At 55.8% G+C, this 26550-nt stretch overlaps 3 protein-coding genes across 4 annotated transcripts in view; 2 read left to right on the forward strand and 1 right to left on the reverse strand.

Moving 5' to 3' along the window:
• Positions 1–26550, reverse strand: part of ZNF579 (zinc finger protein 579) — a 179262-nt gene that overhangs the window by 85684 nt on the left and 67028 nt on the right.
• Positions 1–26550, forward strand: part of ZNF580 (zinc finger protein 580) — a 209189-nt gene that overhangs the window by 48844 nt on the left and 133795 nt on the right. The gene's annotated exons all lie outside the window — the stretch shown is intronic.
• On the forward strand, positions 853–26181 carry SSC5D (scavenger receptor cysteine rich family member with 5 domains). The gene is made up of 14 exons (XM_050771654.1): positions 853–989; positions 1815–1841; positions 2165–2473; positions 2694–2807; positions 3054–3164; positions 3527–3835; positions 6366–6683; positions 7374–7547; positions 10641–10958; positions 12562–13158; positions 13236–13550; positions 13781–13948; positions 22500–22661; positions 24387–26181. The coding sequence occupies exons 1-14, from the start codon at positions 965–967 to the stop codon at positions 26102–26104; spliced, it is 4665 nt and encodes a 1554-aa protein (XP_050627611.1). The 5' UTR covers positions 853–964; the 3' UTR covers positions 26105–26181.

Below are 26550 nucleotides of genomic sequence, written 5' to 3' on the forward strand. Positions count from 1 at the left end.
TGTCTCCGGACACCCCCCGCCCATTTCTGTCTGGCTCCTCCTTTCCCCAGTTAACATTAATTGTTGGGGGGCGGTGCTGGACTGGGAGAAGGGGAGGCTGTGAGCTCAGGGGCAGCCCTGGGCCCTGCCAGCCCTTCTGAGTCACGCTCCCTATTACCGAATTTTTTCCACCTCACAGCTGCCTGGTGTGCAGGGAGTGGGGTGTGTGTGAGTGTGTGGAGGAGTGTGTGGAGCCCCTCCCCTTCCCAAGCCTTGACCCTTGTGCTGCTTATCCCCCGACCCCAGCTCCCTCTGGGACGGTGAAGTTCAAACTCTCCTCTCTCAGCTGGGGACTGCGGGCTTCACACTCAGATCCACCGGTGACGGGGAGGACTGGAGGGACGGGTCTTTCAGTCTCTTTTCCTAACCCAGGAAGTCCCTCCTGGTGTCTAGCTGCAAATCTTCTTGCTGCTGCACCAAGAGCCCCTGGGTCTGCCCAAGCCCCAACCCTAGCAGCAGTCTCAGTGGATTTCCCTGACCAGACAAGAGAGAAGACAGGTGGGCGCCCTCTCCTGCTCGTGCTGCACCCCCACGCACACGTCCCCCAACCCCTGTCCTGCGCCTTCCTGCAGCCAGCCACCCCCTGAGCATCTCTGAGCACAGCACTTCGCTGGCTGCAGCACGCCTGGCCGTCGTCTCCGTCTCCCGTGTGGGTGTCTGCAGTTGGACACCCTCCCTCCCGCCCGCCACCCCCTCCCCCCCATGCCTGAGCCGCCGGCCAGCCCCCTCCCACCCCCCCTGTCCCCTGCCGCCTCCCTGCAGCCTCTTTCTTTCTCCTGGCAAAGTGTCCAGCCCTGCCTGCTTCTCCTCGGGCCTGGGCGCCTCCGGCAGGCGCTTCCCTCCCTCCCTCTCTCCCCAGCTGCCTCCTCCTCTTCTCTCCCGCTCTCCTTCCCCTTTCACCCCATCCCCTGCCCTGGCTGCAACCATGAGGGTCTTGGCCTGCCTCCTTGGTGAGTGATCCATTCTCCTTGGGGACTCAGGGGGCCTAGGCCCCCACCTCTGACCCCTTAGCTTATCCAGTTTAGAGATTCAAACTTCCGGGACTGGTCCCTGGTGCTCCTGCACACCCTGACATCCCTTCTAAGGATCCCCGCCTGATCTGCTCAGCCTTCTGCGAGCCCAGAAGCCCAAGGGACCTGCCCCCTGCCCGCCCCCCAGCCCTGACCCTGCAGGGGATGTCCCGGACACCTGACCTTTAGCCAAGCCCATGTGAGAGTACCAAAGCCAGGGTCCCCAGCCCTGACTTCAGGGACCCGGCATCGGCAGCCCCACCCGCCTCAGAGACCTGTGCCTCAGCCCGCCCCTCTGTCCAGAGTCCTGCCTCCCAGCAGCGGGGTTTCTGGTTCAGAGGTATGAGGACGCTGTGTGTGTGCGTGTGTGCGTGTGTGCGCACGCGCGTGTGTGAGGACTCCGTGTGCGTGTGTGCGTGTGTGTGCATGCGCGCGTGTGTGTGCACGCGTGTGTGTGCGTATGCGTGTGTGTGCACGCGCGTGTGTGAGGACTGTGTGCGCGCGCGTGTGTGTGTGCGCGTGTGTGTGCACGTGCGTGTGTGAGGACTGTGTGTGTGCGCGCACGCGTGTGGGCGCGTGTGTGTGCGCGTGCGTGCGTGTGTGCATGCGCGCGTGTGTGAGGACTCTGTGTGTGCGTGTGTGTGTGCACGTGTGTGTGTGTGTGTGTGTGTGTGTTGGGGTATTCAAGATGAGGGGCCTGCGCTGGAGAAAGGGCCACTCCCGCCCTGCCCCTCACTCTGCCCCACCCTCTGCCCTCCCTTCCAGCGGCACTGGTGGGGATCCAGGCTGTTGGTAAGTGCCCAGACTCCTCCCATCTCCCCCGCTCCACCCAGCGCCAGGACTCCCCCTTCTGCCCGTCCAGGCCTGGCCTCAACCCCACTGGGTCCCTGGCCCACCCGAATTCCACTGTGACCTTGGCCCCTGCTCTGTGCTGGGATCCCCCAGGTGTCTGGCCGCATCTCTCTGAGCACCCAGGAGTCTGGACCCAGGGGCCAGTGAGCAGGGCCACTGGCCTACCGACAGTACCCGCAGGATGGCCCCCTGCCCCCAGTCACCCTGGCCCTGGGACCCCAAGGATGCCCCTCCCCAGTCACAGTCATTCCTCCAACCCTCAGAGCGCCTGCGCCTGGCCGATGGCCCCCATGGGTGCGCTGGCCGCCTGGAGGTCTGGCACGGCGGGCGCTGGGGCACCGTGTGTGATGATGGCTGGGACCTGCGTGACGCCGCTGTGGCCTGCCGGCAGCTGGGCTGCGGAGGGGCGCTGGCCGCCCCCGGAGGGGCCTTCTTCGGGGAGGGGGCAGGGCCCGTGTGGCTCAGCGAGCTGGCTTGCCGGGGCAACGAAGGGCAGCTGGGCCTCTGCCACCACCGGGGCTGGAAGGCCCACATCTGCTCCCACGAGGAGGACGCGGGCGTCGTCTGTGCAGGTGAGGACACCCTGGCTGCTCCTTCACGGGGATTTCCTTTGGAGATGTCCCAGGAATCCCAAGTCCTTAGCCCCAGAAAGTCTGAGTGTGCAGCAGTCCAGAGACACTCATCCTCCCATCCCCTCCAAAGCCAGGAGTCTCACTTCCTCTTCCAGGGACCCAAGTGACCTGGATTCCCCTACTCTCCTCATAGCTTATGTCCCCGCCTCCCCCGCCGCAGGTCAGCGTGTGGCTAACTCCAGGGACGATTCAACGTCTCCCCTGGATGGGGCTCCCTGGCCAGGGCTGTCGGTGGAGCTGAGCCCCAGCACGGAGGAGCCCCCGGTGACACACGGTGAGCCCAGGGGACTGCCCTGCCCACCCCCACGCAGTGCACCCTCCTGCTCCCGCCGAGGGGAGAGGGACCTCTGCACTAAGAACCCCCAGGGAACACACTGCCCGCCTCTCCGCCCCACCCTGTCTCCTTCATAGCCCAGGGAATCCTCCATCACTTCAGACCCTCAGAGACAGAGGCCTGGCCCCCAGATGGGAGGAAGGATGAGGGGCTCAGCTCCTGACCCCTGGCTGTCTCCCCTCCCAGGCCCCCGCCTCGCTGGGAACCCCCAGAATGCCTCCCGGAAGAAGAGCCCCCGGCCCAAGCAGGCCAAGTCCACCCGGGCCCCTCTGCTGACAACTGGAGCCCCCCGCCAAGGTAAGCTTCCTGCAGGCTCCCCTGACCCCCAGCCTGGATGCTGTGAGGCCCAGGGCCCAGACAAGCAGGACCCGTGGGTGCCCTCTCCTTAGCCGGGGCCCTGGAAGGATCCCAGTGTTCACCGTGTCCCTGCCCCGGAGATTTAGACGGTCAGGCCTGGTCTCCCCTTTTCTTCCTGCCCTGTCAGGAGGCCCAGGTGTCCTGGCCCACTCAGGTTGTGGACTCACCTCTTAACGGGCTGCTGGCGGGCAGATCTCAGGCCACCGCTCCCTGAGGCCTGTTTCCCCCGGGTGGAAATCGAGGAAGGGGTGTTTGAATCATTTCTCACTGGCCACACCCTCCCCTCCCTGCTCACCCCACAGAGCGGCTGCGCCTGGTGTCTGGTCCCCACAGGTGCACTGGCCGCCTGGAGGTCTGGCACGGCGGGCGCTGGGGCACCGTGTGTGATGACGGCTGGGACCTGCGTGACGCCGCTGTGGCCTGCCGGGAACTGGGCTGTGGGGGGGCGCTAGCGGCCCCCGGGGGTGCCAGATTCGGGCCTGGTGCAGGGCCCGTGTGGATGGACGACGTGGGCTGTGGAGGAGGAGAACAGGCCCTCCGAGACTGCCCCCGAAGCCCCTGGGGCCGGAGCAACTGTGACCACAGCGAGGATGCCGGGCTGGTCTGCACCGGTACGTCGGGGCTGGGGCCTGGCCCCCTCCCACCTTCCTCAGACCCCGGCTCCCTCTTCCCCCTCCAGGAAGCTGCAGAGGGCCTGCTCCCAGCTCTGCCTCCTGCCCGCCTGCTCTCTGCCTGTCCAGCGCCCACTGGCCACGCTCTCCAGCCCCTCCTCCTGCAGCTCCTGCTGTTCTCCTTGCCAGGAACGGGAGGAGAAGGCTTGAGGCTTGGGCTAGCGCTCAGCCCTGTCCCGGGCCCTAGGCCAGTGACAGTTTGTTTAAGCCTCAGTTTTCCTGAAGGAGCGATGGAGCTAGGAATGCCTGCCTCAGGCTTGAGCCAAGTCCTGGAGTGCAGGAAGCCCTGCCTGCCCTCTGCCACGGGGCTGGCCACGGCAGGGTCCCTCTCGGAGAGCCCTTGTCTCTGTGGCCAACCTCTGCTCCTCCCCCGTCCTCAAGCGAGCTGGTGGGAAGGAGGGAGGGAGACTGAGGCAGGGTGGGGACCCCCACGGGTGAGCCTCTACCTCCCCTCATACACGCCCCCTCAGCACAGGGTCTAGCTGTCTCCCAGGGGTCCCTCCCCTCTCCCATCCCCCTTGGACCTGGGCTAGAACCCAGAAATGGCTGTCGGCGGGGTGTTAGGTGAGAGCTCAGGGGCTCCCTCCCTCATCTCCTCCCTTCTTCCCTGTTTCCCTTTCTCTTTCCTTTCTTTCCTTCCACAAATCTTTACACAGCACCATGGCAGGGCCTGGAAACCACAGGAGAAAGGCCAGTCCCCGCCCTGCTGCACTTTGCGGTCCATTGACTGTAGGAGGCCGGCAGGCAGAGGGCACCCACCTGGCGTTTCATCAGCGCTGGGAGGGGGGAAGTACAGGCAAAGCTGGGTGCCTGCCCAGGAGGGGTGGGAAACGCTGACGTCAGTGGGTGTCCAGGGGGAAGAGAAGAGAGAAGGAGGCTGACTCAAGTCCCTGCTGTGTGCTGGGCCGTGCGCTGTGCACGTTACCTGGGGCCGCTCTGAGCCTCCGGCAGCCCCAACGGGGTGGATTCTCATCCCTCTCTTCACAGATGTGGGGCCGAGGCTCAGAGGGGTGATGTAAATGGCCCAAGACCCATGTGCCTAGCAAGCCCCAGCCCCAGCCGCTGACCCTTCTGGGTCTGTATAGACCCACGCCCCCACACCTCTCCCACCACACACTCGGCCGTAGGGACGTGGTGGGGATGGAGACCAGGACACGGAGGTCAGAGTGGGAGTGAGGGGCAGAGAAGGCTTGTGCGGGGCGGGGGTGGTGCCTTCGTGTGCCTAGTGTACAAGCTGTGGGGGCAGAAGTGGGACCTTCAGGGCAGAGTTCATTGGAGGGAAGTTAAGGCTCCAGAGAGGCGAGGGTGAAGGTGCCAAGAGAGGAAACGAATGAACTAAGGCACCCGGTGAAGCTGGGAGCTTTGCCAGCATTTGATTTAATTCTCATGGCAACCCCGGGAGGGAGACGCTCCCCTTCCCTGTCTGCAGATGAGGAAAAGCAGACAGGTGTGTTAGAACCCTCCTTAGTTCTGTGCTCTTCTCTAGAACAGTGACTGGGGGCGATTCCACACCCCCCACGTTGGGGGACAGAGAGAGGGACTCCAGAATCCTCCAATGATGACTCAACTCTTACCTCAACAGAAATGTACCCTAAGAGCCAGGCATGGTTACAGGTTCACACCTGTAACCCACGTGCTTTGGGAGGATTTCTTGAGGCCAGGAGTTCAAGACCAGTCTGGGCAACATAGTGAAACTCTTTCCCATATATATATATATATGCGCCATATATGTGTGTGTGTGTGTATATATGTGTGTGTGTGTATATATATATATGGCAGGGCATGGTGGCGCATGCCTGTAGTCCCAGCTACTTGGGAGAGGCTGAGGCGGGAAGGATCACTTGGGTCCAGGAGGTCGAGGCTGCAGTGAGCCAAGATTGCACCATTGCACTCCAGCCTGGGTGACCCAGATCCCCTCCCCTCAAAAATAAAAAAATGAAGTGTACCCTATGCACCCCAAGGCCAGCAAGAGGTTAGTATCTAGACTAGTGGCTCTCAACTGGCAAGGGAGTGAGGGCTTTCTCATCCCCTTCCTCCCCAAAGGACATGAGGCAATGTCTGGAGAGGTTTTTGGCTGTCACAGTAAGGGGAGGGGTTGCTACTGGCATGCGGTGGGTAGAGGATGCGGCACAGGACAGGCCCCATGATAAAGGAGGATACCCAGTGCCAGTGGTGCTGAGACTTGGAAATCCCGCTCTCTAGGATCTGGGGGCCAGGAATGGGGGGTGGATCCAGGGGACCAGAGCCAGAGCTCCCAGCATCCCCAACCCCCACCACCCCGAGGCAAGGGACATGGGGGATGCGCCAGAGCTGGACTCTGGGCCAATGACTTCCTGTCTTGGATCCTTTTCCTCATTTGGATAGTGAAGATGGAATATTTGCTTCCCACAGTCATCTTGGGGTTGCAGCCTGCCTAAGCATAACTTAGTCCCTTGTTTCCTGGCCCTGTGTTCCCTCTCCCACTATCCAGGCCCAGCACCTCGGCTGCGCCTGGCCGATGGCCCCCACGGGTGCGCTGGCCGCCTGGAGGTCTGGCACGGGGGGCGCTGGGGGTCCGTGTGTGATGACGCCTGGGACCTGCGAGATGCTGCTGTGGCCTGCCGGGAGCTGGGCTGCGGGGGGGCGCTGGCCGCCCCTGGGGGTGCCTTCTTTGGGGAGGGGTCTGGACCCATCGTCCTGGACGACCTTCGGTGTCGGGGAAACGAGACGGCCTTACGATTCTGCCCAGCTCGGCCCTGGGGCCAGCATGACTGTCACCACCGCGAGGACGCCGGGGCCGTGTGTGACGGTGAGGGGGCTGTGGTGGAGGACTGGGAGGTGGGCGTGGTGGTGCTTGGAGCAGAGGGGCAAGATGGGGGGGGTCCCTACACGCCCTTCCTGCCCTTTGTCTGGACTTTCCACTCCCCCATCTTATTCCCCTCTGAATCCTCACCCTGCGTCAGTGGTTCTCAGCTGGGGGTGGCTTTGCCCCCAAGGGGACATTGGACAGTGTTGGAAACATTTTTGATGGTCACAGCTGGGGGTGGGGGTGCTCCTGGCATCCAGGGGTTGGAGGCCAGGGGTGTTGCTCAACATCCCGCAGTGCACAGGACGCCCCCGCAGCCAAGAACAATCCAGCCCCAAATGGAAACATCGCTGAGGATGAACCTCAGCCCTGTGGCAGCCCTGGCTGGCCCTGCCTCCTGGCCCCTGGCGGACGCCAGCCTCCTACTCTGCATAAAGTCACCTCCCGCTTCTCTGTCACCCCTAAGCTACCATGCCCTCTGCTCTCTCTGCTCTCTTGCCCCCCATTCACACCCCCTCTCCCCAGGTCAGGGACGTGGAAAGCGTGGGCTGTGTCTAGGGAGGAGGCTCGGCAGGAAGAGATCCCCGCGTGCCGCTGAGAGGACTGAGGAAGGATGATGCGGGAGGTGGGGATGCCGGCTCCAGCTCCCGGATGGTGTGTGTGGGTGGCAATCACTTATCCCCTGCTCCACAGGCATGCCCCTGGGCTATGTCCCTCCCACGGCCCCCACGGACAGCAACAACTCCACGCCCAGGGAGGCTGCCTCCAGGCCCCCGTCCACCATGACGAGCCAGGCTCCGGGGACGGCAGGCGTTTCAACTCCTCCAGCCTCCCCTACTGTCCTTTGGGAGCCCGGACCGGAAGCCGGTGAGTCCCTCCATGCTCCCCAAGAAAACAAGGTCCTTCCTTCTGTTTTCTTCTCTCAGCTCTGAGACTGTCTTATGGGGGGCCTCTTGCAAAGAGAAATGTGGAGAAGAGGAGCACAGGGGCCTCACCCAGGACATTGAGCTGGGTTCAATGCTCTGCTGTCATGTCTGGAAGCGTGTGATAATTTTTGAACAAGGGGTCCTGACTTTCATCATTGACTGAGCCCCCAAAATTCTGTAACCAGTCCTCGATAAGAGAAAGGATGGTGGGCTGGGTCTGCTCTATTCCCAAGCTGCACGGTGTGGCTGTAGGATCCATCATGGGGTACTCAGGCCAGCTTGAAGGAACAGCCCTGCTCAAACATTACCTTTACTTTCCAGAGTCTCTAGTTCTTTAGCAAATATGATCAATGGCTCTGCCTGCCTCCTTTCCACCAGTTTTTGTTTTGTTTTGTTTTGTTTTCTTTTTTTGAGATAGGATTTCATTCTGTCACTCAGGCTGGAGTGCAGTGGTGTGATCATGGCTCACTGAAGCCTCAACCTGCAAGCTCAAGTGATCCTCCCACCTCAGCTTCCTGAGTAGCTGGGACTACTAATTTTTTGTATTTTTTGCAGAGATGGGGTTTTGCCATGTTGCCCAGGCTGGTCTCGAACTCCTGAGCTCAAACCGTCTGCCCACCTCGGCCTCCCAAAGTGCTGGGATTGGAGGTGTGAGCCACCGCGCCTGGCCTCTGTCATGAGTATTGAAAGGACTGTTGTTTTAAAATATAGGTGTTATTATTACCCAGGTGCGGTGAGGCCAGGAGATCAGGAGATGACAGCCACTAAAAAGATTGTGACTCACGGTTCTCGAGAGGACGGCGTGCCACACGGGGTCACACAGGGAAGCACCAGGGCCAGGCAGGAGGTAGAGGGAGTGAGAGGGAGGCATGGCAGGAATCTTTATCTATATATTTATTTAGAGACAGGGTCTCACTTGGTTGCCCAGGCTGGAGTGCAGTGGTATAGTCACAGCTCCCTGCAGCCTCAAACGCCTGGGCTCAAGTGATCCTCCCACCTCCGCCTCCTGGGTAACTAAGACTACAGCTGCATGCCACCGTGCCCAGCTAAGTTTTTTTTTTCTGTAGAGACAGGTCCTCACTATTGTCCAGGTTGGTCTCAAATTCCTGGCCTCAAGTGATCCTCCTGTCTTGGCCTCCCGAAGTGCTGGGATTAGAGGCGTGAGCCACCATGCCCGGCCACGTGCAGGGGTCTTTCTTGTGTTTTTTGCAGGAAGGAATAGGTGAGACAGGGCAAGCAGGCTTAGAATTGGCTGTTTTGAAGAATTTCGGTGGGGGGTGGGGGTGGCTCAGAAGCGTTGTCCTCAGTCGGCTGGTACCTGGCCCTGCGGCAGTGAGGACAGGTGCAGAGTGGCCCAGGGTGTGAGAGCCCCGTGGAGAGGGTGGTTTGCACACAGAAGGCATGCTCAAGCCGTTTACCATCTCTAGGAATTAGCTAACCCTGGGAGGGGCAGTCCCTCAGGATCAGGAATGCTCCAAGATGTCAAAGCATCAGAAATACAGAAAATAAGAAGGCGTGGTTAACACAGCTGTCTCCTCAAGATGGGAAAAGGCCGAACAAAAGCAGCAACTTGTTTTCACCATGGTCACCATTCCCAGAGGCCTCTTTCCCCTTTTCCTGAATAATAATGTCAGCTAACACTGATCGAGCATGCGCTGGCTCCTGGTCACTGATGCTGTTCCCAGTTCTCTCCATGTCTCAGTCCAGGTGACGCTCGCAGCCACTGCGGTGTGGGCATTGACAGGTCTTCATGTTACAGATGAGGCAGCGCAGCTGAGGAATGGGAGAGCCAGGATTCAAGCAAAAACGCTTGTTCCAGGGCTCACATTCTTTTAAAAAAATTGTGATAAAACATACATGACATAAAATTTACCATTTTTACCAGCCTTTTTTTTTTAAAAAAAAAAAAAAAAAAAACAGGGTCTCACTCTGTCACCAAGGCTGGAGTGTAGTGGTTGCTCACTGCAACCTCTGCCTCCCAGGTTCAAGTGATTCTCCTGCCTCAGCCTCCTGAGTAGCTGGGATTACAGGCGTGAGCCACCGCACCTGGCCCATGCCTGGCTAATTTTTGTATTTTTAGTAGAGACAGAGTTTATCCACGTTGGCCAGGCTGGTCTCGACCTCCTGATCTCAGGTGATCTGCCTGCCTCAGCCTCCCACAGTTGCTGGAATTACAGGCGTGAGCCACCGTGCCTGGCCTGCTGCTTCCTGTCTTTTAAAGGACTTCCTCTGAGAAGGCTTCTCCAGCTTCCCCAGGCAGAATTTTTCTCACCTTCTCCTCGTTGTGTGTCTGCCTTGCCTTTTTGGTACTTCCACTACTCCCTTTAGCTTGCTGAGTTGCAGTGAAGTGTGTGCATACTACCTTCTCTAAAGACCGAGAGTTTTTCAAAGCAGAGGCTGTGCCTGACTCATAAACAACAACAAAACACGTTATTATCCCTGGTGGTCTAGTGGTTAGGAAAATAAAATCTAAAAAAGAAGAAAAAAAAACCCTTATTAAACCAATAATAATGAGAGAAAATTAAGGGTGGTGAACAATTGCAGGGAAAAAGACTTTTATTTTAATTGAGGTGAAATTCATGTAATATAAAGTTAACCAGTTTAAGTATACAACTCAAGTGGTATTTATACATTCAAAATGTTGTACAACCACTACTATTTGGCTACTGTGAATGGTGCTGCTATGAACATTCACATACCGGTGTCTGTCTGAATACCTGTTTTCAGTTTATTTTGGGTATATCCCTACTATAGACTTTCTAGATTATATGGTAATTCGATGTGTAGCTTTTTGAAGATCCTCCAAACTCTGCCTGGCTCATTATCCCTCGTGCCTAATGCAGAAAATGGCACAAAAAAGGCTTCATTAAATATTTGCTGCCTGGAGGAAAGGATGGTTGAATGGAGGGGAGGCCTAGATGGATGAACGGATGGATGCATGGAAAGGAAGATGGAGGGAGGGAAAGGTAGATGAAGAGTCAGGAGGCTGGGTGGCTTCCCTGACTCTTAATTCTTTGGGTCTCTTCTACCCCAGGGTCCCCCCAGCTGCGCCTGGTGGCTGGGCCCAGCAAGTGCTCAGGTCGACTGGAGGTGTGGCATGACCAGCGCTGGGGGACCGTGTGTGACGATAGCTGGGACATGCGGGACTCAGTCGTGGTCTGCCGGGAGCTGGGCTGTGGTGGACCTCGGCAGCCAGACCCTGCTGCTGGCCGCTTTGGCTGGGGTGCGGGTCCCATCTGGCTAGATGATGTGGCCTGTGTGGGGACCGAGGCTTCGCTGTCCGACTGCCCTGCTGCTCCCTGGGGAAAGCACAACTGTGCCCACAATGAGGATGTTGGGGTCACCTGCACTGGTAAGGAGGCCCTAGCTATCTGTTGACTCCAGGAGGGCTTCCTGGAGGGGGAACAGTAACTAACATGGGCACTAACATTGAGCGCTTCCTAAGCCCCAGCCCTGTGCTGGGTGTTTTTGCACATATGACCACATTGAAATCACATAATAAGTCTAGGGTGGTATGTGTTATGCCCATTTTACTGATAAATAAGCTGAGGCACAGAGAGGTTAGGTAACTTGCTCAAGATCACACAGCAACAACTGACTGGTAGACCTGGGATTCCCACTCAGAGAAGCTGCTGCTTCCTTTTCCTTCCAGGAATCAAGGAAATCTCCCACTAAGAAGGAAGCTTTAGCTTTCCTAAGATGAAAGGAAGCAGGCAGGGCACTGGGAGATGGAGAGAAGCCAAAGCGAGAGCCAGTTAACATAAACTCAGGCAATGCCTGCTATTACATGGCAGAGGCTGAGCTAGGCGCAGGGTCCTCATGCTGGGCTCATGAATGGAATGAACATGGTCTTGGTCTTTGAATAGCTCACAGCTCATGGGGAGAAAGAACTACTCTAACAAATCATTGCAAGCCTGTGTGACTCGTTATAGTTTGGGGTCACCAAGACCACTCTCAGAGTCGATAATTTGCTAGAAGATCTCATAGAACCAAAGAATCTGTTACACTCAGGGTTATCGTTGATCACAGTGAACGGATACAGATTAAAATCAGCCAAGGGAAGAGGCGCCTGAGGCAGGGCTCAGGAGAGAGCAGGTGTGAGCTTCCAACTGTCCTGTTCCAGTGGAGCTGTGCAGACAGCACTTCATTACCCCAGCAACAAAGTGGGACAACACACATGAGGAACCGCCAACTAGGGAAGTTCCCCCGAGCCGTGGCGTCCAGAGTGTTTATGGGGGCTCGGCCACGTACATGTGGCTGATCATAAATCACACCGTTAGCACAGGTGATCCAGCATGGCCCAAGTCCCCCAGGGAAACAATCTCTTATCAGGCAAGGTGTTCCAAAGGCTTCGAAGCCATCTCCCAGGAGCCGGGGAAAGGGCTAAACCTTTCTTTGGGCAAGGTTAATCCTTTACTGCACACGTGTGCTAATCAGAAGGATGGAAGATGGAGAGTGGTGCCTCAAAGGATGGAGGTATCACCTCTGCTGGAAGCTATGGCTCTTCCCTCTGTCCCCCTCTTCCTGAGGGCCATGGGGGCACCACAGAAGGATTCTGAGTTCAGGAGTGGCCTGTCGGACCTGGGTACCCCTCTGGTGGTAAGAACTGACAGGAGGTAGGGAAACCCATCAGAAGGTCCAGGAAATGAGGCCCTGACTCAGAGCAGAAGCTGAGGAGATGGAGGGGGGGTCAGGTGTGAAGGGGTGAGGGAGTCAGTCATGTCCAGATTGTACATGCCAAGAAGGCAGGGGGCGGTGTCAGGTTTGGCTTACCACAGGCTCCCCAAGGGTCTAACATAGTGTGTGGCTCATAGGAGGTGCTTGATTTGTGACAATAAATGAATGAATGATGAATGAATGGGAACTGGGTAAGTCACTGGAGAGGAGGGGTCTGGGTAGATGATCTTATCATCATGGTGTCTCTGTCTTCTCTTCCTGCCCCACACACCTTCCAGGGCCCCCAGGCCTGGACTCCATCTCAGACCCCTTCAGCTGGAGCTGGATTCCTGGACTGGGGAGAGATCGGGATGCCTGGCTCCCGGGACAGCTGGCCACCAAGCCCTCTGCAAGTGTGACTGCCAGTGTTCTGGAGAAAACAACCACGAAGGCCCCAGGGAAAATGCCTAAGAGTACTAAGAAGTGGGTGACAAAATATGCAAAGAGACCAACCACTCAACCTCCACTGACGCCAACCACAAAGCACTCCAGGGCCCAAAGCCCCCCAGACCTAACCTCACAGACCACTACAGCCCTGACCACTGAGGCTTCCCGAAGACCCACTGCTGAGTTTACCAGAAGGCCGACCACGGAGGCTCCCCGGAGATGGACCTCTCACACCACTGCCACGCTGACCCCTCAGGCACCCCGAGAACGGACCACTAAGACCACGGCAATGCTGACCACTCAAGGCTCCCAAGAAATGACCTCTGAGGCCACTATCAAGAGAATCCCTCAGGCCTCCCTGGAGCCATCTGCTGAGATACCAGAAGGGTCTCCAGAGTCACCCAAAGACCCGGCCCCCTCTCCCAGTGCTAGCACCACCGGGGAATCAGGTGAGTGGCCATGAGGGGTGTGGGGAGAGAATGGGAGAGGCTGACCCTCCCTCCTAACCTCAGGGCCTTCCACGCAGGCCTGTTCCGGGTTCGTCTGGCCGATGGGCCCAACCGCTGTGCCGGCCGGCTGGAAGTGTGGCATGCCGGACGCTGGGGAACAGTGTGTGATGACAACTGGGACCTGCGGGACGCCACTGTGGCCTGCTGGGAACTGGGCTGTGGAAAGGTCCGGCCCCGAGTAGGCAAAACCCATTACGGCCCTGGGACTGGGCCCATCTGGCTGGATGACATGGGCTGCAAGGGAAGCGAGGCCTCACTGAGCGACTGCCCCTCGGGGGCATGGGGGAAGCACAACTGTGATCACGAGGAAGATGTGGGGCTCACCTGCACTGGTACCAGGGCATGGCGGCGGTGGAGGGGGTTACGGGGGGTGGTCAGGAGAATGGAGTCAAGGTGGGGCCAGGTGACCGCACCATGGTAGACTCTAAAGAACTGGGCTTGAGGGGTTGGGGTGGGGAGATCCCAGAGTTGCTCCAGAAGATTCCAAAAGGGGAGGGAGGAGCAGCAACAAGGACCTCTGAGAAAGAGGATGGGGTCAACCATTGCCCCAATTTCTCCAAAGGCTACACAGACTATGATGATTATCCCCCCTGGACCTGGGACCCCACCTCAACAGAGGACCTGGCCAAGGGGACCACCACGGCACGGGTACCCGGACACACTCTCCCCTGGGGCACCACCAGGCGCACGGGGATCTCCTCTCCAGCAACAAGGCGCCTGCCAGACACAGGTGAGGGGCGTGATTGGGGTGGCCATGGGGGGCCTCCATAAACCTCCATTTGCTTCCCTGCAGGGTTTCCAGAAAGACCCTTCTCAGTGAGCTCTCTGAGGTCTCAGGGCACCCCAGAAAGGTTTTCCTCAGCTCCTGAGACTCTAAACGCATTATCTCCTTGGGCTCAATGGTGACACTTCTCGAGAGCCGAGGACACCATCTAAGAGATCAGGCTAAGCTCAGCAATCCTGAGTCCATGGCCCTCCTGTAAACCACACAATACGAGAGCCTGGGCCCCTCAGTCAAACCCACAACCAAGGGCCACTCTGTCATCACATAATCGTCCCCACCCCAGCTCCCCCAAAGCAAGCGAAACCTTACCCATTCTTGAAGCTCATGCTCTGGTCCGGGTCTGGTATGGCTCAGACAGAGGTGGGGACTCTTGGAGTGCTGCTTCTCTCCCTACCCTGGCCATCCCCTCCCTCCGGCCTGCAGAATCAGCCTCCAGGGACACAGCTCCGTCCCCCTCTGCTCTGTGGCCTCTGTCTTGCTGTTGCAACTCCTTCCACACCTGGGACCACATTTGGGACCTTGCCCTGCTTTGGCCCCCACATTGCTGCCACCACATTGTTCTGCATTTTTCTTTGCCTGTCTTCCTTGTATCCCCATCTCTCTGGGTCCCTCTGAATCCATCTCTGCTCCTGTTTCTCACTTGCTATTGGTCTCTTTTCTTTCATTATCCATTTCTCACCCTCGTCATCTCTATCTCTGTGTTGCCCAGGATGGAGTGCAGTGGTGTGATCTCGGCTCACTGCAGTCTTGACTGCCCAGGCCCAAGCGATCCTCCTGCCCCAGCCTCCTGAGAATTTGGGACTACAGATGCGCGCCACCACACCCGGCTCATTTTTATTTTTCATAGAGACAGGCTCACTATGTTGCCCAGGCTGGTCTCAAACTCCTGAGCTCAGACAATCCTCCTGTCTCGCTCTTCCAAAGTGCTGGGCTTATAGGCGTGAACCACCATGCCTGGCCTCACTCCATTTTCCATGGTCAATTTCTCTATCTTTTCTTCTCTATGCCAGTTTCTTTTTTCCTTTCATTTTCAATTTCTCACGCTCATCTTTATGCCGTATTTTTTTTTTCCATGGTCATTTCTCTTGCTCTATCACCATCTTTCTCATTTTTTTCTTTCGTTGTCAGTTTCATATTCCCGTCATTTCTTTTTCCCTATGTCTTTCTTTTTCAATTTCTCACCCTCATTACCTATTTCTCACTCCAGTTTTCGTGGTCAGTTTCTCTTTATTTTTTTCTGCCTTGTCCTTCTGTCTTTTTCTTTCATTATCAGTCTCACACTCTCATCATTTCTGTTTCTCGCCTAGTTTTTCCTGGTCAATTTATGTCTTTCCCCGTCAGCCTTTCTCTTTTCTTTCAGATCTCACCTTTACCACCTCTGTTTCTCCCTCCATTTTTCATGGTAAATTTCTCTTTTTTTGAGACAGGGTCTTGCTCTGTTGCCCAGGCTGAAGTGCAATGGTGTGATCTTAGCTCACTGCAGCCTTGAACTCCCAGGCTCAGGTGATCCTCCCACCTCAGTGTCCTGAATAGCTGGGATTACAGATGCACACCACCATGCCTGGCTAATTTTTTTTTTTTTTTTTTTGAGATGGAGTCTTGCTCTGTTGCTCAGGCTGGAGTGCAGTGGCGTGGTCTCAGGTGACTGCAACCTCCGCCTCCCGGGTTCAAGCGATTCTCCTGCCTCAGCCTCCTGAGTAGCTGGGATTACAGGCACGTGCCACCATGCCCAGCTAATTTTTTGTATTTTTAGTAGAGATGGGTTTCACCATGTTGGCCAGACTGGTCTCAAACTCCTGACCTCGTGATCTGCCCCCCTCAGCCTCCCAAAGTGCTGGGATTACAGGCGTGAGCCACCGCTCCCAGCCTGATTTTTAAATATTTTGTAGAAATGGGTTCTCACTGTGTTGCCCAGACTGGTCTCAAACTCCTGGGCTCAAGTCATCGGCTCGCTGCGGCCTCCCAAAGTGCTGGAATTGCAGGCGGGAGCAGGGCCCAACCTGTTTCTCTATCCTCTGTCTTCTTGTCTTTCACTTTCAGTTCTCCGCTTCGCCACCTGCTTCTCACTCCATTTTTCACGGTCAGTTTTTCCATGATCGCCTCACACTCTCATCATCTCCATTTCTCACTGCGTTTCCTCCCCAGGCCCAGGGCCGTGGTATCTTTTCTTTTGTCTCTTACCGTTGTTTTCTCAGTCTCCATCTCCCGTGCTTTCCCCCCAGTCTCCCGCGTGCTCTTCTCTCTCCCCGTCGTTTCTCTCACGGTCGGCCCCCTTCTCTCCGTTTCTGTCTCCCGCGGGCTCCTCTGTCCGTTTCTCACCGTCCGCGCCGCCCTCGCCTTTCCCTCATGGGAGGTTTCACTCCCCACCTAAGGGGCATTGTTTCTGCCCTCCCTCTGTGCCCGCCGCGGTCGCTGTTTCTCCGTCTTCTCCCTCCATTCCACTCTCCCGTCCTGCACGCCATCAGGGACTGCCCGGGCTTCTGCCTCTGTCGCCCGCGCCCCGTACCTGTGCCCTCCTGAGGGGCCCAAGCCTCCCGCTGCGGTAGGAGAGTCTCGCCGCACGCGTGCTTTCCCGCCTTTTTTTTCTGGCGCTCAGCACGCATGCGCACGCGCGGAGGGTCCGGGAATGGAGGGCTGGGAGAGGCAGGCGTTTATCTGCCTCGCACCTCGTGACGTCACAGGCGCGCTGCGCCTCCTGATTGGCCAGCTGGCGCATCAGCCAGCGGTAATAATAGCTGAGCGAAGGGCAACCAGGCCCTAAGAAGCGGGCCTTGCGGTGGGGAAGGGGAGGGAGGAAGCAGGCCCTGGAGGCGCCGTGACTTGGGGGTTAGTGGGCTCCAGTTGTGAGCTAGAGCTATCATTCCGTTTCCAGAGCCGGAAGCGGGAGCTCCGAGAGGTGATGCTTCTCGTTCAAGGACTGCCAGGGTTGCAGCGCCTCCTAGGCCCATAGCGCCCCCTGGTGGTGGAGGCGGGCACGTGCCGGGCGCGGCAGCTGCGGAGCCAGCGGGTCCGGCCTCGGTACCCCTCCTCCCATAGGGGAGGGAGGCAGCCAGCCCGTGAGCAGAAATAAATGCAGAATTGGCCGGGCGCAGTGGCTCACGCCTGTAATCCCAGCACTTTGGGAGGCCGAGGCGGGCGGATGACGAGGTCAGAAGATCGCGACCATCCTGGCTAACACGGTGAAACCCGTCTCTACTAAAACTACAGAAAATTAGCCGGGCGTGGTGGCGGGCGCCTGTAGTCCCAGCTACTCGGGAGGCTGAGGCCGGAGAATGGCGTGAACCCGGGAGGCGGAGCTTGCAGTGAGCCGAGATCGCGCCACTGCACTCCAGCCTGGGCGACAGAGCGAGACTCCGTCTCAAAAAGAAAGAAAGAAAGAAAGAAATGCAGAATTACAAACTGCGCCGGGGAAATGAAAAGACAGCCATGTATGCAACCTTATCAATAAGAAGGTTTGGAGGTGTGTGCACGGTGGGGTGGGAGACACGGCAGGCAGGGATTCTTAGCTTCAGGAGCAATGTAACCTTGAAAAAGTGACTTCGTCTCTTTGAGTCCCCGTTTCTTTTTTCTTTTTTCTTTTCTTTTCTTTTTTTTTTTTGAGACAGAGTCTCGCTCTGTCGCCCAGGCTGGAGTGCAGTGGCCCGATCTCAGCTCACCGGAAGCTCCGCCTCCCGGGTTCACGCCATTCTCCTGCCTCAGCCTCCCGAGTAGCTGGGACTACAGGCGCCCGCCACCACACCCTGCTAATTTTTTTGTGTTTTTAGTAGAGACGGGGTTTCACCGTGTTAGTCAGGATGGTCTCGATCTTCTGACCTTGTGATTCGCCCGCCTCAGCCTCCCAAAGTGCTGGGATTACAGGCGTGAGCCACCGCGCCCGGCCCCCGTTTCTTATTTATATTGTATATTTTATTTTATTTTATTTACTGATTGATTGATTGATTGAGACGGAGTCTAGCTCTGTCACCCAGGCTGGAGTGTAGTGGTGCCATCTCAGCTCACTGCAACCTCCATCTCCTGGGTTCAAGCGATTCTCCTGCCGCAGCCTCCCGAGTAGCTGGGACTACAGGCGTCTGCCACCATGCCCGGCGAATTTTTGTATTTTTAGTAGAGACAGTATTTCACCATGTTGGCCAGGCTGGTCTCAAACCCCTGACCTCGTGATCCACCCGCCTCGGCCTCCCAAAGTGCTGAGGTCACAGGTGTGAGCCACCGCGCCCGGCCACCCATTTCTTTCTCTGGGGAAAAGAAAGGGGGCTCCAGGGTTGTTGGAAAGGGGGAAGAACAGCTCACTTGGTCTGTGCTGGGCATGCATGACTTCAACTGCAGGCGGTAGGAACTGTTGCTACACCTGTGTTTCAGATGGAGAAAAAAGTGAGGCTCAGAGAAGTTTAACTTAAGAGCCATGATTATAATCTGTTTTAAGTGATTTCACACGTTTTGCTCCTTGGATTGGGAACCGTGTATGCTAAAACAGAAGCACGAGTCTGGAGTCCGACTCTCCTACTGGGTTCCAATCATGGTTCCAACCTGGATTAGAACTAGTTGGGTGACCTCAGGCCCCAATTCAATGAGCAGAATGTGTGTGAAATCGTTTAAAACCGCAGAATATTGCTTGTTAGGGTTATTTGCTGAAAACGAACAATAGCTGCAGGATTCCAGGGAAGGAGCGATGATTGTAGTAGGGAAATCAAGGAAACCTCACAGGGGAGATGGCATTATTTCATCAGCAGACCATAAGGAGAAATGAATTCTCACAGCAGCAAAAGGTGGGAGAAATTTGCATTGCCAGAAATTTGCATCGGTGTTATCCATCTCTGCTAGACTTGAAGCTCTGTGAAAGATCTGTATCTATTTCCATTGCTGCCATAACACATCCCCACAAATTTAGTGGTTTAAAACAACACAGACTTACTATCTTGCAGTTTTGTAGGTCAGAAGTCAGACTCGCTTAGTGGGCTAAGCGAGTCTCTTAAGCGAGTCACAGTTAAGGTGTCAGCAGGATGGTTCTCTTTGGAAGACTCTAGGGGAGAATCTGTTCTGTGCATTTTCCAGCTTCTAGAGGCCACCTGCACTCCTTGGCTTGTGGCTTCATCCCCCATCATCAAAGCCAGCAACACTGCATCTCTCTGACCTTTCCTCTGCCTTCGTATTTTTCTCTCTCACTGTGGCTTGAAAGATTCTCTGATTTTAATTGGCCAACATGTTGGCCAGGCTGGTTCTGAACTCCTGGGCTCAAGTGATCCACCTGCGTCAGCCTCCCAAAATGCTGGGATTACGGGTGTGAGTCACCGTGCCCAGCTTGATTTGTGTTCCTTTTTTTTTTTTTTTAAATTATTATACTTTAAGTTCTAGGGTACATGTGCACAACGTGCAGGTTTGTTACATATGTATACATGTGCTATATTAGTGTGCTGCACCCATTAACTCGTCATTCACATTAGGTATATCTGATTTGTGTTCTTAATGGAGTCTTCCTAAAACCCAGCATCTTGAAAATACATCTTTTTTTTTTTTTTTTTGATGGAATTTTGTTCTTGTTTCCCAGGCTGGAGTGCAGTGGCGTGATCTTGGCTCACTGCAACCTCCACCTCCCAGGTTCAGGTGATTTTCCTGCCTCAGCCTCCTGAGTAGCTGGGATTACAGGCACGTTCCACCATGCCTGGCTAGTGTATGTTTAGTAGAGACGGGGTTTCACCATGTTGGTCAGGCTATTCTCAAACTCCTGACCTCGTGAGCCGCCCGCCTCAGCCTCCTAAAAGGCTGGGATTACAGATGTGAGCCACCGTGCCCAGCTGAAAATACATCTTTAGTGATTTACTGCTAATGGGTTTTTTCCCCTGGACTAATTTTTCTTTTTTGTTTTTGTTGTTTTTTTTTTGAGACGGAGTCTCACTCTGTCCCCCAGGCTGGAGTGCAGGGGCACGATCTCGGCTCACTGCAAGCTCCGCCCCCCGGGTTCACGCCATTCTCCGGCCTCAGCCTCCTGAGTAGCTGGGACTACAGGCGTCCGCCACCACGCCCGGCTAATTTTCTGTAGTTTTAGTAGAGATGGGGTTTCACCGTGGTCTCGATCTCCTGACCTTGTGATCTGCCCGCTTCAGCCTCCCAAAGTGCTGGGATTACAGGCGTGAGTCACACCGCCCGGCGATTTTTTTTTAATTAATAGTACCACTAATGGTGGTGTTTTTGTTTTTTCTTGGTTTGCTTTTATGTTTGTTTCCTTGTTTGTTTTTGAGAAGGAGTCTCACTCTGGGGTCCAGGCTGGAGTGCAGTGGTGTGAGCTCAGCTCAGTGCAACCTCTGCTTCCTGGGTTCAGGTGATTCTCCCACCTCAGCCTCCTGAGCAGCTGGGATTACAGGTGCCCGACACCATGCCCAGCAAATTTCTTTATTTTTTGTAGAGACAGGGTTTCGCCATGTTGGCCAGGCTGGTCTTTAACTCCCGACCTCAGGTGATCTGCCTGCCTCAGCATCTCAAAGTGCTGGGATTACAGGCGTGAGCCACAATGCCCGGCCATTACCACTAATGGTTTTTCAGGTTTCCTAATGGGTGTGGTTATCTGGTAGGATTTTATAGCTACCCTGTTAAGGTGTCTAATAGAAATGGAAAGGTATTTGATTAAGAATGGTTAATAATACAAAGGCATGACTGAGATGTCTGCTGTGCCTGGCATCAGGGTGAAACGTGACCCTTGTTCGATCAGCGTGCAGTGTGTTAGCGGGTAGCAGAGCAAGGGATTTCTGTGATTGGGATCGCTAGCCACAGAGCTCAAGATGACATCGGTGAACTTGCCCAAGGTCTTGGACACTGCCCTTCAGCCTGGTTTTGCGTTTGGAATGAGAAAATATCCTAACGGGCTCAGTTGGGTAGGAAATGAAGAGGAAGGGAATTCCGGGGGGGTGGGGGGGGGGCGGCAGCATGAGCAGAGGCTGGGAGGTGCGAAAAGCCTGGGCGTTGTGGTTGTTCCAAGTGTTTTGCTGTCACAAACATGGCTGCCGTGAACTCCCTGTACCCACATCCCGAGCCTCATGGGCAGGGATTTCTCAGCACCTCCTTGTGGAATTGCTTGGGGAAGCTGGCATGTCCCCCTAAACACTGCAAACCTGCCCTCCTCACTCAAAGTCAGGGTCCAGCAGGAGCAGAGCATTGTGTGGGACGAGACGATGCTGGAGAAGCTGGCAGGGGCTGGTTATGAAGGAAGATGGTGTCTGTGGGGTTCATGCTGTGGGCCGTGGGGACTCATGGAAGGGTTTAGGGTGGAAAGGGGCAGGTGTCTGCCTGTGTTTAAGAGGCCTCCAGGGTCAGTGTGGGAGGCCACGGTCTCAGAGGAAGTTGGTTTGATGATTCAGATAAGAACAACCAGGGCAATGAGTATGGGGTGTTTTGTTCGGGTGATGAAAATATTCTTAATTTTGATTGTGGCAATGACCACACAATCTTGTGACTATGCTAAGAAGAACCACCCAATTGCACATTTTAGGTTGATGAATTGCATGATATGTGAATTATATCTCAAGAAACCTGTCATTGAGGCTGGGCACGGTGGCTCACACCTGTAGCTCACTTTGGGAGGCTGAGGAAGGTGAGTCACTTGACCCCGGGAGGCAGAGTTTGCAGTGAGCCGATACTGCGCCACTGTACTCCGTCCTGGGTGGCAGAGTGAGACTCTGTCTCAAAAAAAAAAAAAAGAAAAGAAAAGAAAGCTATTGTTCATATAAGCTTTGTATCAACCAAGCTGGGACTGAATTATCTTTCTATTCTCCCTAAATAAAATGGCATATATATATGTATATATGTAAAATACATTTATATGTTATATAAAATTGCTACTGTGTAGAGATTAAGTGCATTCGGCCAAAAAAAAAATAGGAAAAATAGTATTATAGAAATGTTCCAGGCAGTTAATTAATAAAGATATTATGATTTTTTTCCCCTAGGGCAGAAGCCTCAGGGAATTAAAATAACAAATTCTTTTTTTTTTTTTTTTGAGATGGTGTCTCGCTCTGTTGCCCAGGCTGGAGTGCAATGGCACAATCTTGGCTCACTGCAACCTCCGCCTCCCGAGTTCAAGCGATTCTCCTGCCTCAGCCTCCCGAGTAGCTGGGATTACAGGCGTGTGCCACCACGCCCAGCTAATTTTTTGTATATTTAGTAGAGACGGGGTTTCTCCCTGTTGGCCAGGCTGGTCTTGAACTCCTGACCTCAAGTGATCCGCCGGCCTCAGCCTCCCAAATTGCTGGGATTACAGGCTTGAGCCACTGCGTCCGGCCCAAATGCCCTTATTTTATGTGCTAGTTTAGTGACAGTTTCTGTTCTTGGTAACCAGAAGCATCCCAGCTGAATGGAGAAGGTCTCCACAAGGTCAGGGAGGGCTGCAGTGGTGGTGCAGTTGAGACAGGACGATGCCTGAACTGAGGCTGGGCCCAGGAGGAGAGAGATGGGGAGTCAAACTCACAGGGGAGTTGAAGACTCAATCCTCTTCCCCATATCTCTCTAGGTGGCAAAGATGGTTACAAGCTTCCCTGGACGTGGGACACACCATCAGGAAGGGGCCTGGCTGAGGGGACCCCCACCACAGGCAAACTAGGACCCACTCTTGGGGCTGGCACCACCAGGAGCCCAGGCAGTCCTCCAACTCCGAGGGTCCATGGAGACACAGGTGAGGCACGTGGCTGGGGTCAGGGGACTGGGGCGGTATGTGTCGTGGGGTAAAGAGACAGATTCCAGACTCCCTGGTGGAACCCTTACCCCAGAAAGACTCGGCAGAAATATATCCTAAAATAAGGGGTTATCGGCTGAGCATGGTGGCTCACGCCTGTAATCACAGCACTTTGGGAGACCGAGTTGGGAGGATTGCTTAAGCTCAGGAGTTTGAGACCAGCCTAGGCAACACGGTGAAGCCCCCAAGATATGAACATTAGCTGGGTGTGGTGGTACGCACCTGTGGTCCCAGCTGCTTGGGAGGCTGAGGCAGGAGGATCCCTTGAGCCTGGGTGCTCCAGGCTGTGGTTGTGCCACTGCATTCCAGCCTGGGTGCCAGAGCGAGACTTTGTCATAAACAAAACAAAACATAACAAAACAGAACCAAGGGGTTATTATCTAGACCACTGGTCACCCACTAGGGTCGATTTTGCCCCCAAGGGGCATTTGACAATATCTGAAGATATTTTGGATTGTCATGGCAGGAAGTGAGAGGTCACCCATGGGCACCTCATCGGTAGAGGCCAGGAATGGTGTTAAACATCCCACAATGCACAGGACATCTCTCCATAACAAAGAACCACCCAGCCCTAAATGACAACAGTATCGAGGCTGAGAAACCCCAGCCTAGATAGTCATCAGTCACTGTGACAAAGAGGAAAATGATAGGAAGCCCTAGATGAGAAAGAGGGAAAGATGCAAACAGGTGATTCCCAGAAAGGGAAGCCCAAATGGCTGAGTGTGTTTAGAAATGCCCACGCTCACCAGGAACCAGAAAATACAAATTAAGACAATGGCAAGTACCGAGGAGAATGAGAAAGGTGAGTATTATCAAGTGTGAGTGAGGATGTGGGGAGACAGGCAACCCCACTGGACAGAGCTGTTTGATAAAGACGGTCCAGCAGTATTTAGTAAAGTTAAGCATGATTAGGCCGAGCGCGGTGGCTCACGCCTGTAATCACAGCACTTTGGGAGGCTGAGGTGGGCGGATCACGAGGTCAGGAAATCGAGACCATCCTGGCTAACACGGAAACCCCGTCTCTACTAAATATACAAAAAATTAGCCGGGCATGGTGGCAGGTGCCTGTAGTCCCAGCTACTTGGGAGGCTGAGGCAGGAGAATGGCATGAACCCGGGAGGCGGAGCTTGCCGTGAGCCGAGTTCGCGCCACTGCACTCCAGCCTGGGCGACAGAGCAAGACTCCGTCTCAAAAAAAAAAAAAAAAAATTAAATAAAAAATAAAAATAAATTTAAAAATTCCATAAAAGTATTTTGATTACTAAAATTACCCTTCGGAGCCTCTTTGGTCTCCCTGCCTCCCCCGGCTCCCCACATCTCCCAGTCCCCTGCTGTCTCGGAATCCTCTCGTATGCTGCACGCTTCTGAGCACTCCCCCCGCTCCCGCGCCCCAGCATCCCCCGCATCCCTCCCTCACCTCACCCTCCTGCACCCACTCCCTCGACCCGCGTGCCCCTCCGCAGCGGAGGACACCAGGTGGCGCCTGGAGACATCGGAGGAGGCAGGGAGGAGGGGCCCTAGCGCCGGGTGAAGTCTGCCGGTGACCCATGACGTCTCGAGGCTCTGCGCCTCTCCATTGGTCGACTCCTCGAGGGGCGGGGCGGGACGCGTAGTGGGCGGAGCCGGCTGACCTCAGACCGTCCGTCTGTCTTTCCTCATCCTCCAGGTTCCCCGAGGAAACCCTGGCCCGAGCGCCGGCCACCGCGGCCCGCTGCGACCAGGACAGCGCCCGCAACCCCGTCCCCAGGTCCCTCCGCCTCTCCAGGACCCCCAGGCCCAGCGCTGACCTCTGACTGCAGTCCAGAGCTCACGCCCCACTCAGCCTTGACGCCCGAGGCGACCTCTCACCCTCCGGACACTTCACCACCCACCCCAGACCCGACCTCCCGGACGAACCCCGACCTCATCCTGACAAGCCCTGACTTTGCTTTGTCCACCCCTGACTCCAGTGTGGTTCCAGCGTTGACCCCGGAGCCCTCGCCCACGCCCTTACCCACCTTGCCCAAAGAGCTGACCTCTGACCCTTCTACAGCGTCGGAGGTGACCAGCCTTTCCCCTACCTCAGAGCAGATCCCAGAATCTGACACAACCCCAGACTTGGACACAACTCCATACTCCAGTACAGTCTCGGAATATTCCAGATCCCCAGCCCCCTCCCCAAGCCCTCACCCCACTACTATCCCTGATCCCACCATGACCCCTGACCACACCACAACCCCTAACCCTACTGTGACCCCTCAGTTCCCTACCACCACTCACCCCACCACGACCCCTCAACCCACTACCATCACTCACTCCACCATGATTCCTGACCCTACCACAACCCCTCAACCCTTCACCACCATGCAGCCCACCACAACCCCTCACCCCACAACCCCTCACCCCACCACAACCCCTCATCCCACCACCACCACTCACTCCACCATGATTCCTGACCCCACCACAACCCCTCAACCCTTCACCACCATGCAGCCCACCATGATCCCTCACCCCACAACTCCTTACCCCACCACAACCCCTCACCCCACCACAACCCCTCACCCCACCACAACCCCTCACCCCATCACGACTCCTGACCCCACCACGACCCCTCACCCCACCACGACTCCTGACCCCACCACGACCCCTCACCCCACCACAACTCCTGACTCTTCCTCAACCCCTATCATCACTACTAAGTCCCTTCCAACCTCCTTGGGGACAGAACTCTCCTCTCCCACTCTAGCACCAACAGTCAAGCCCAGTCTGCACCCCCAGTTGACCTTCACAGCACCTGCCCCTCACACCTCCACATCCCAGATGCCCACCTTAGAGCCCTCTCCAGCCTTGGAGTCCAGCCCCTCCAGGTCCTCCACAGCCACAAGCATGGACCCACTGTCCACTGAGGACTTCAAGCCACCCAGAAGCCAGAGCCCCAACCTAACCCCTCCACCCACCCATACCCCACACTCAGCCTCTGACCTCACTATGTCTCCTGACCCCCACCTCTCCCTGATAGCCCACCCCTTGGATCATCCTCCCCTTGACCCCCTCACCCTAGGGCCAACCCCTGGTCAGAGCCCAGGCCCCCATGGTCCATGTGTGGCCCCAACGCCACCTGTAAGGGTCATGGCTTGTGAGCCACCTGCCCTGGTGGAACTGGTGGCTGCCGTGAGGGATGTGGGTGGTCAGCTGCAGAGACTGACCCAGGTCGTGGAACAGGACCGGCAGGAGCGCCAAGCCCTGCTGCTGGGGCTGACCCAGCTGGTAGAGGCTGCCCGGGGTCTGGGGCAGCTGGGTGAGGCCGTGAAGAGAGTGGTAGAGATGGCCTGGACCACCAGCATGCCTGCACCAACCACCACTACCCCAGAGGAAGAAGAAAGGCCTCTGAGGGGAGACGTGTAACCCTCTCCAGGATTTGAGGGGCGTAAGACATTCCCGATCAAAACAAAACAAAAAAAACCAAAGTGCCTAATTAAAAACAAGGTGTGGATGGTGTTTTTGGGAAATTCTAGAGAAATAGAATTACAAGATTGATCTTGATATGTGAATAGCCCAGGTGCCATGCAAGGCAGTGTTGACGATGGGGATGATTATGAGGGTGGTGATGATGGTGATGATCTTGATGGTGATCGTGATAGGAGGACGATCACTGTGGTGAGGATGTTGATAATGAGAATGGTAAGATGGTGGTGGTGGTGAAGATGGTGAAATAATGCTGATGATCATGAGGGAATGGTCATGGTGTTGAGGCAGTGACTATAATGATGGTGGTGGTGGTGATGGTGGTAATGATGATGATGATGAAGATGGTGAAATGATGGTGATGGTGGTGGTGGTGGTGATGGTGA

Source organism: Macaca thibetana, chromosome 19, assembly GCF_024542745.1.
Source record: "Macaca thibetana thibetana isolate TM-01 chromosome 19, ASM2454274v1, whole genome shotgun sequence".
NCBI classification, from domain to species: Eukaryota; Metazoa; Chordata; class Mammalia; order Primates; family Cercopithecidae; genus Macaca; species Macaca thibetana.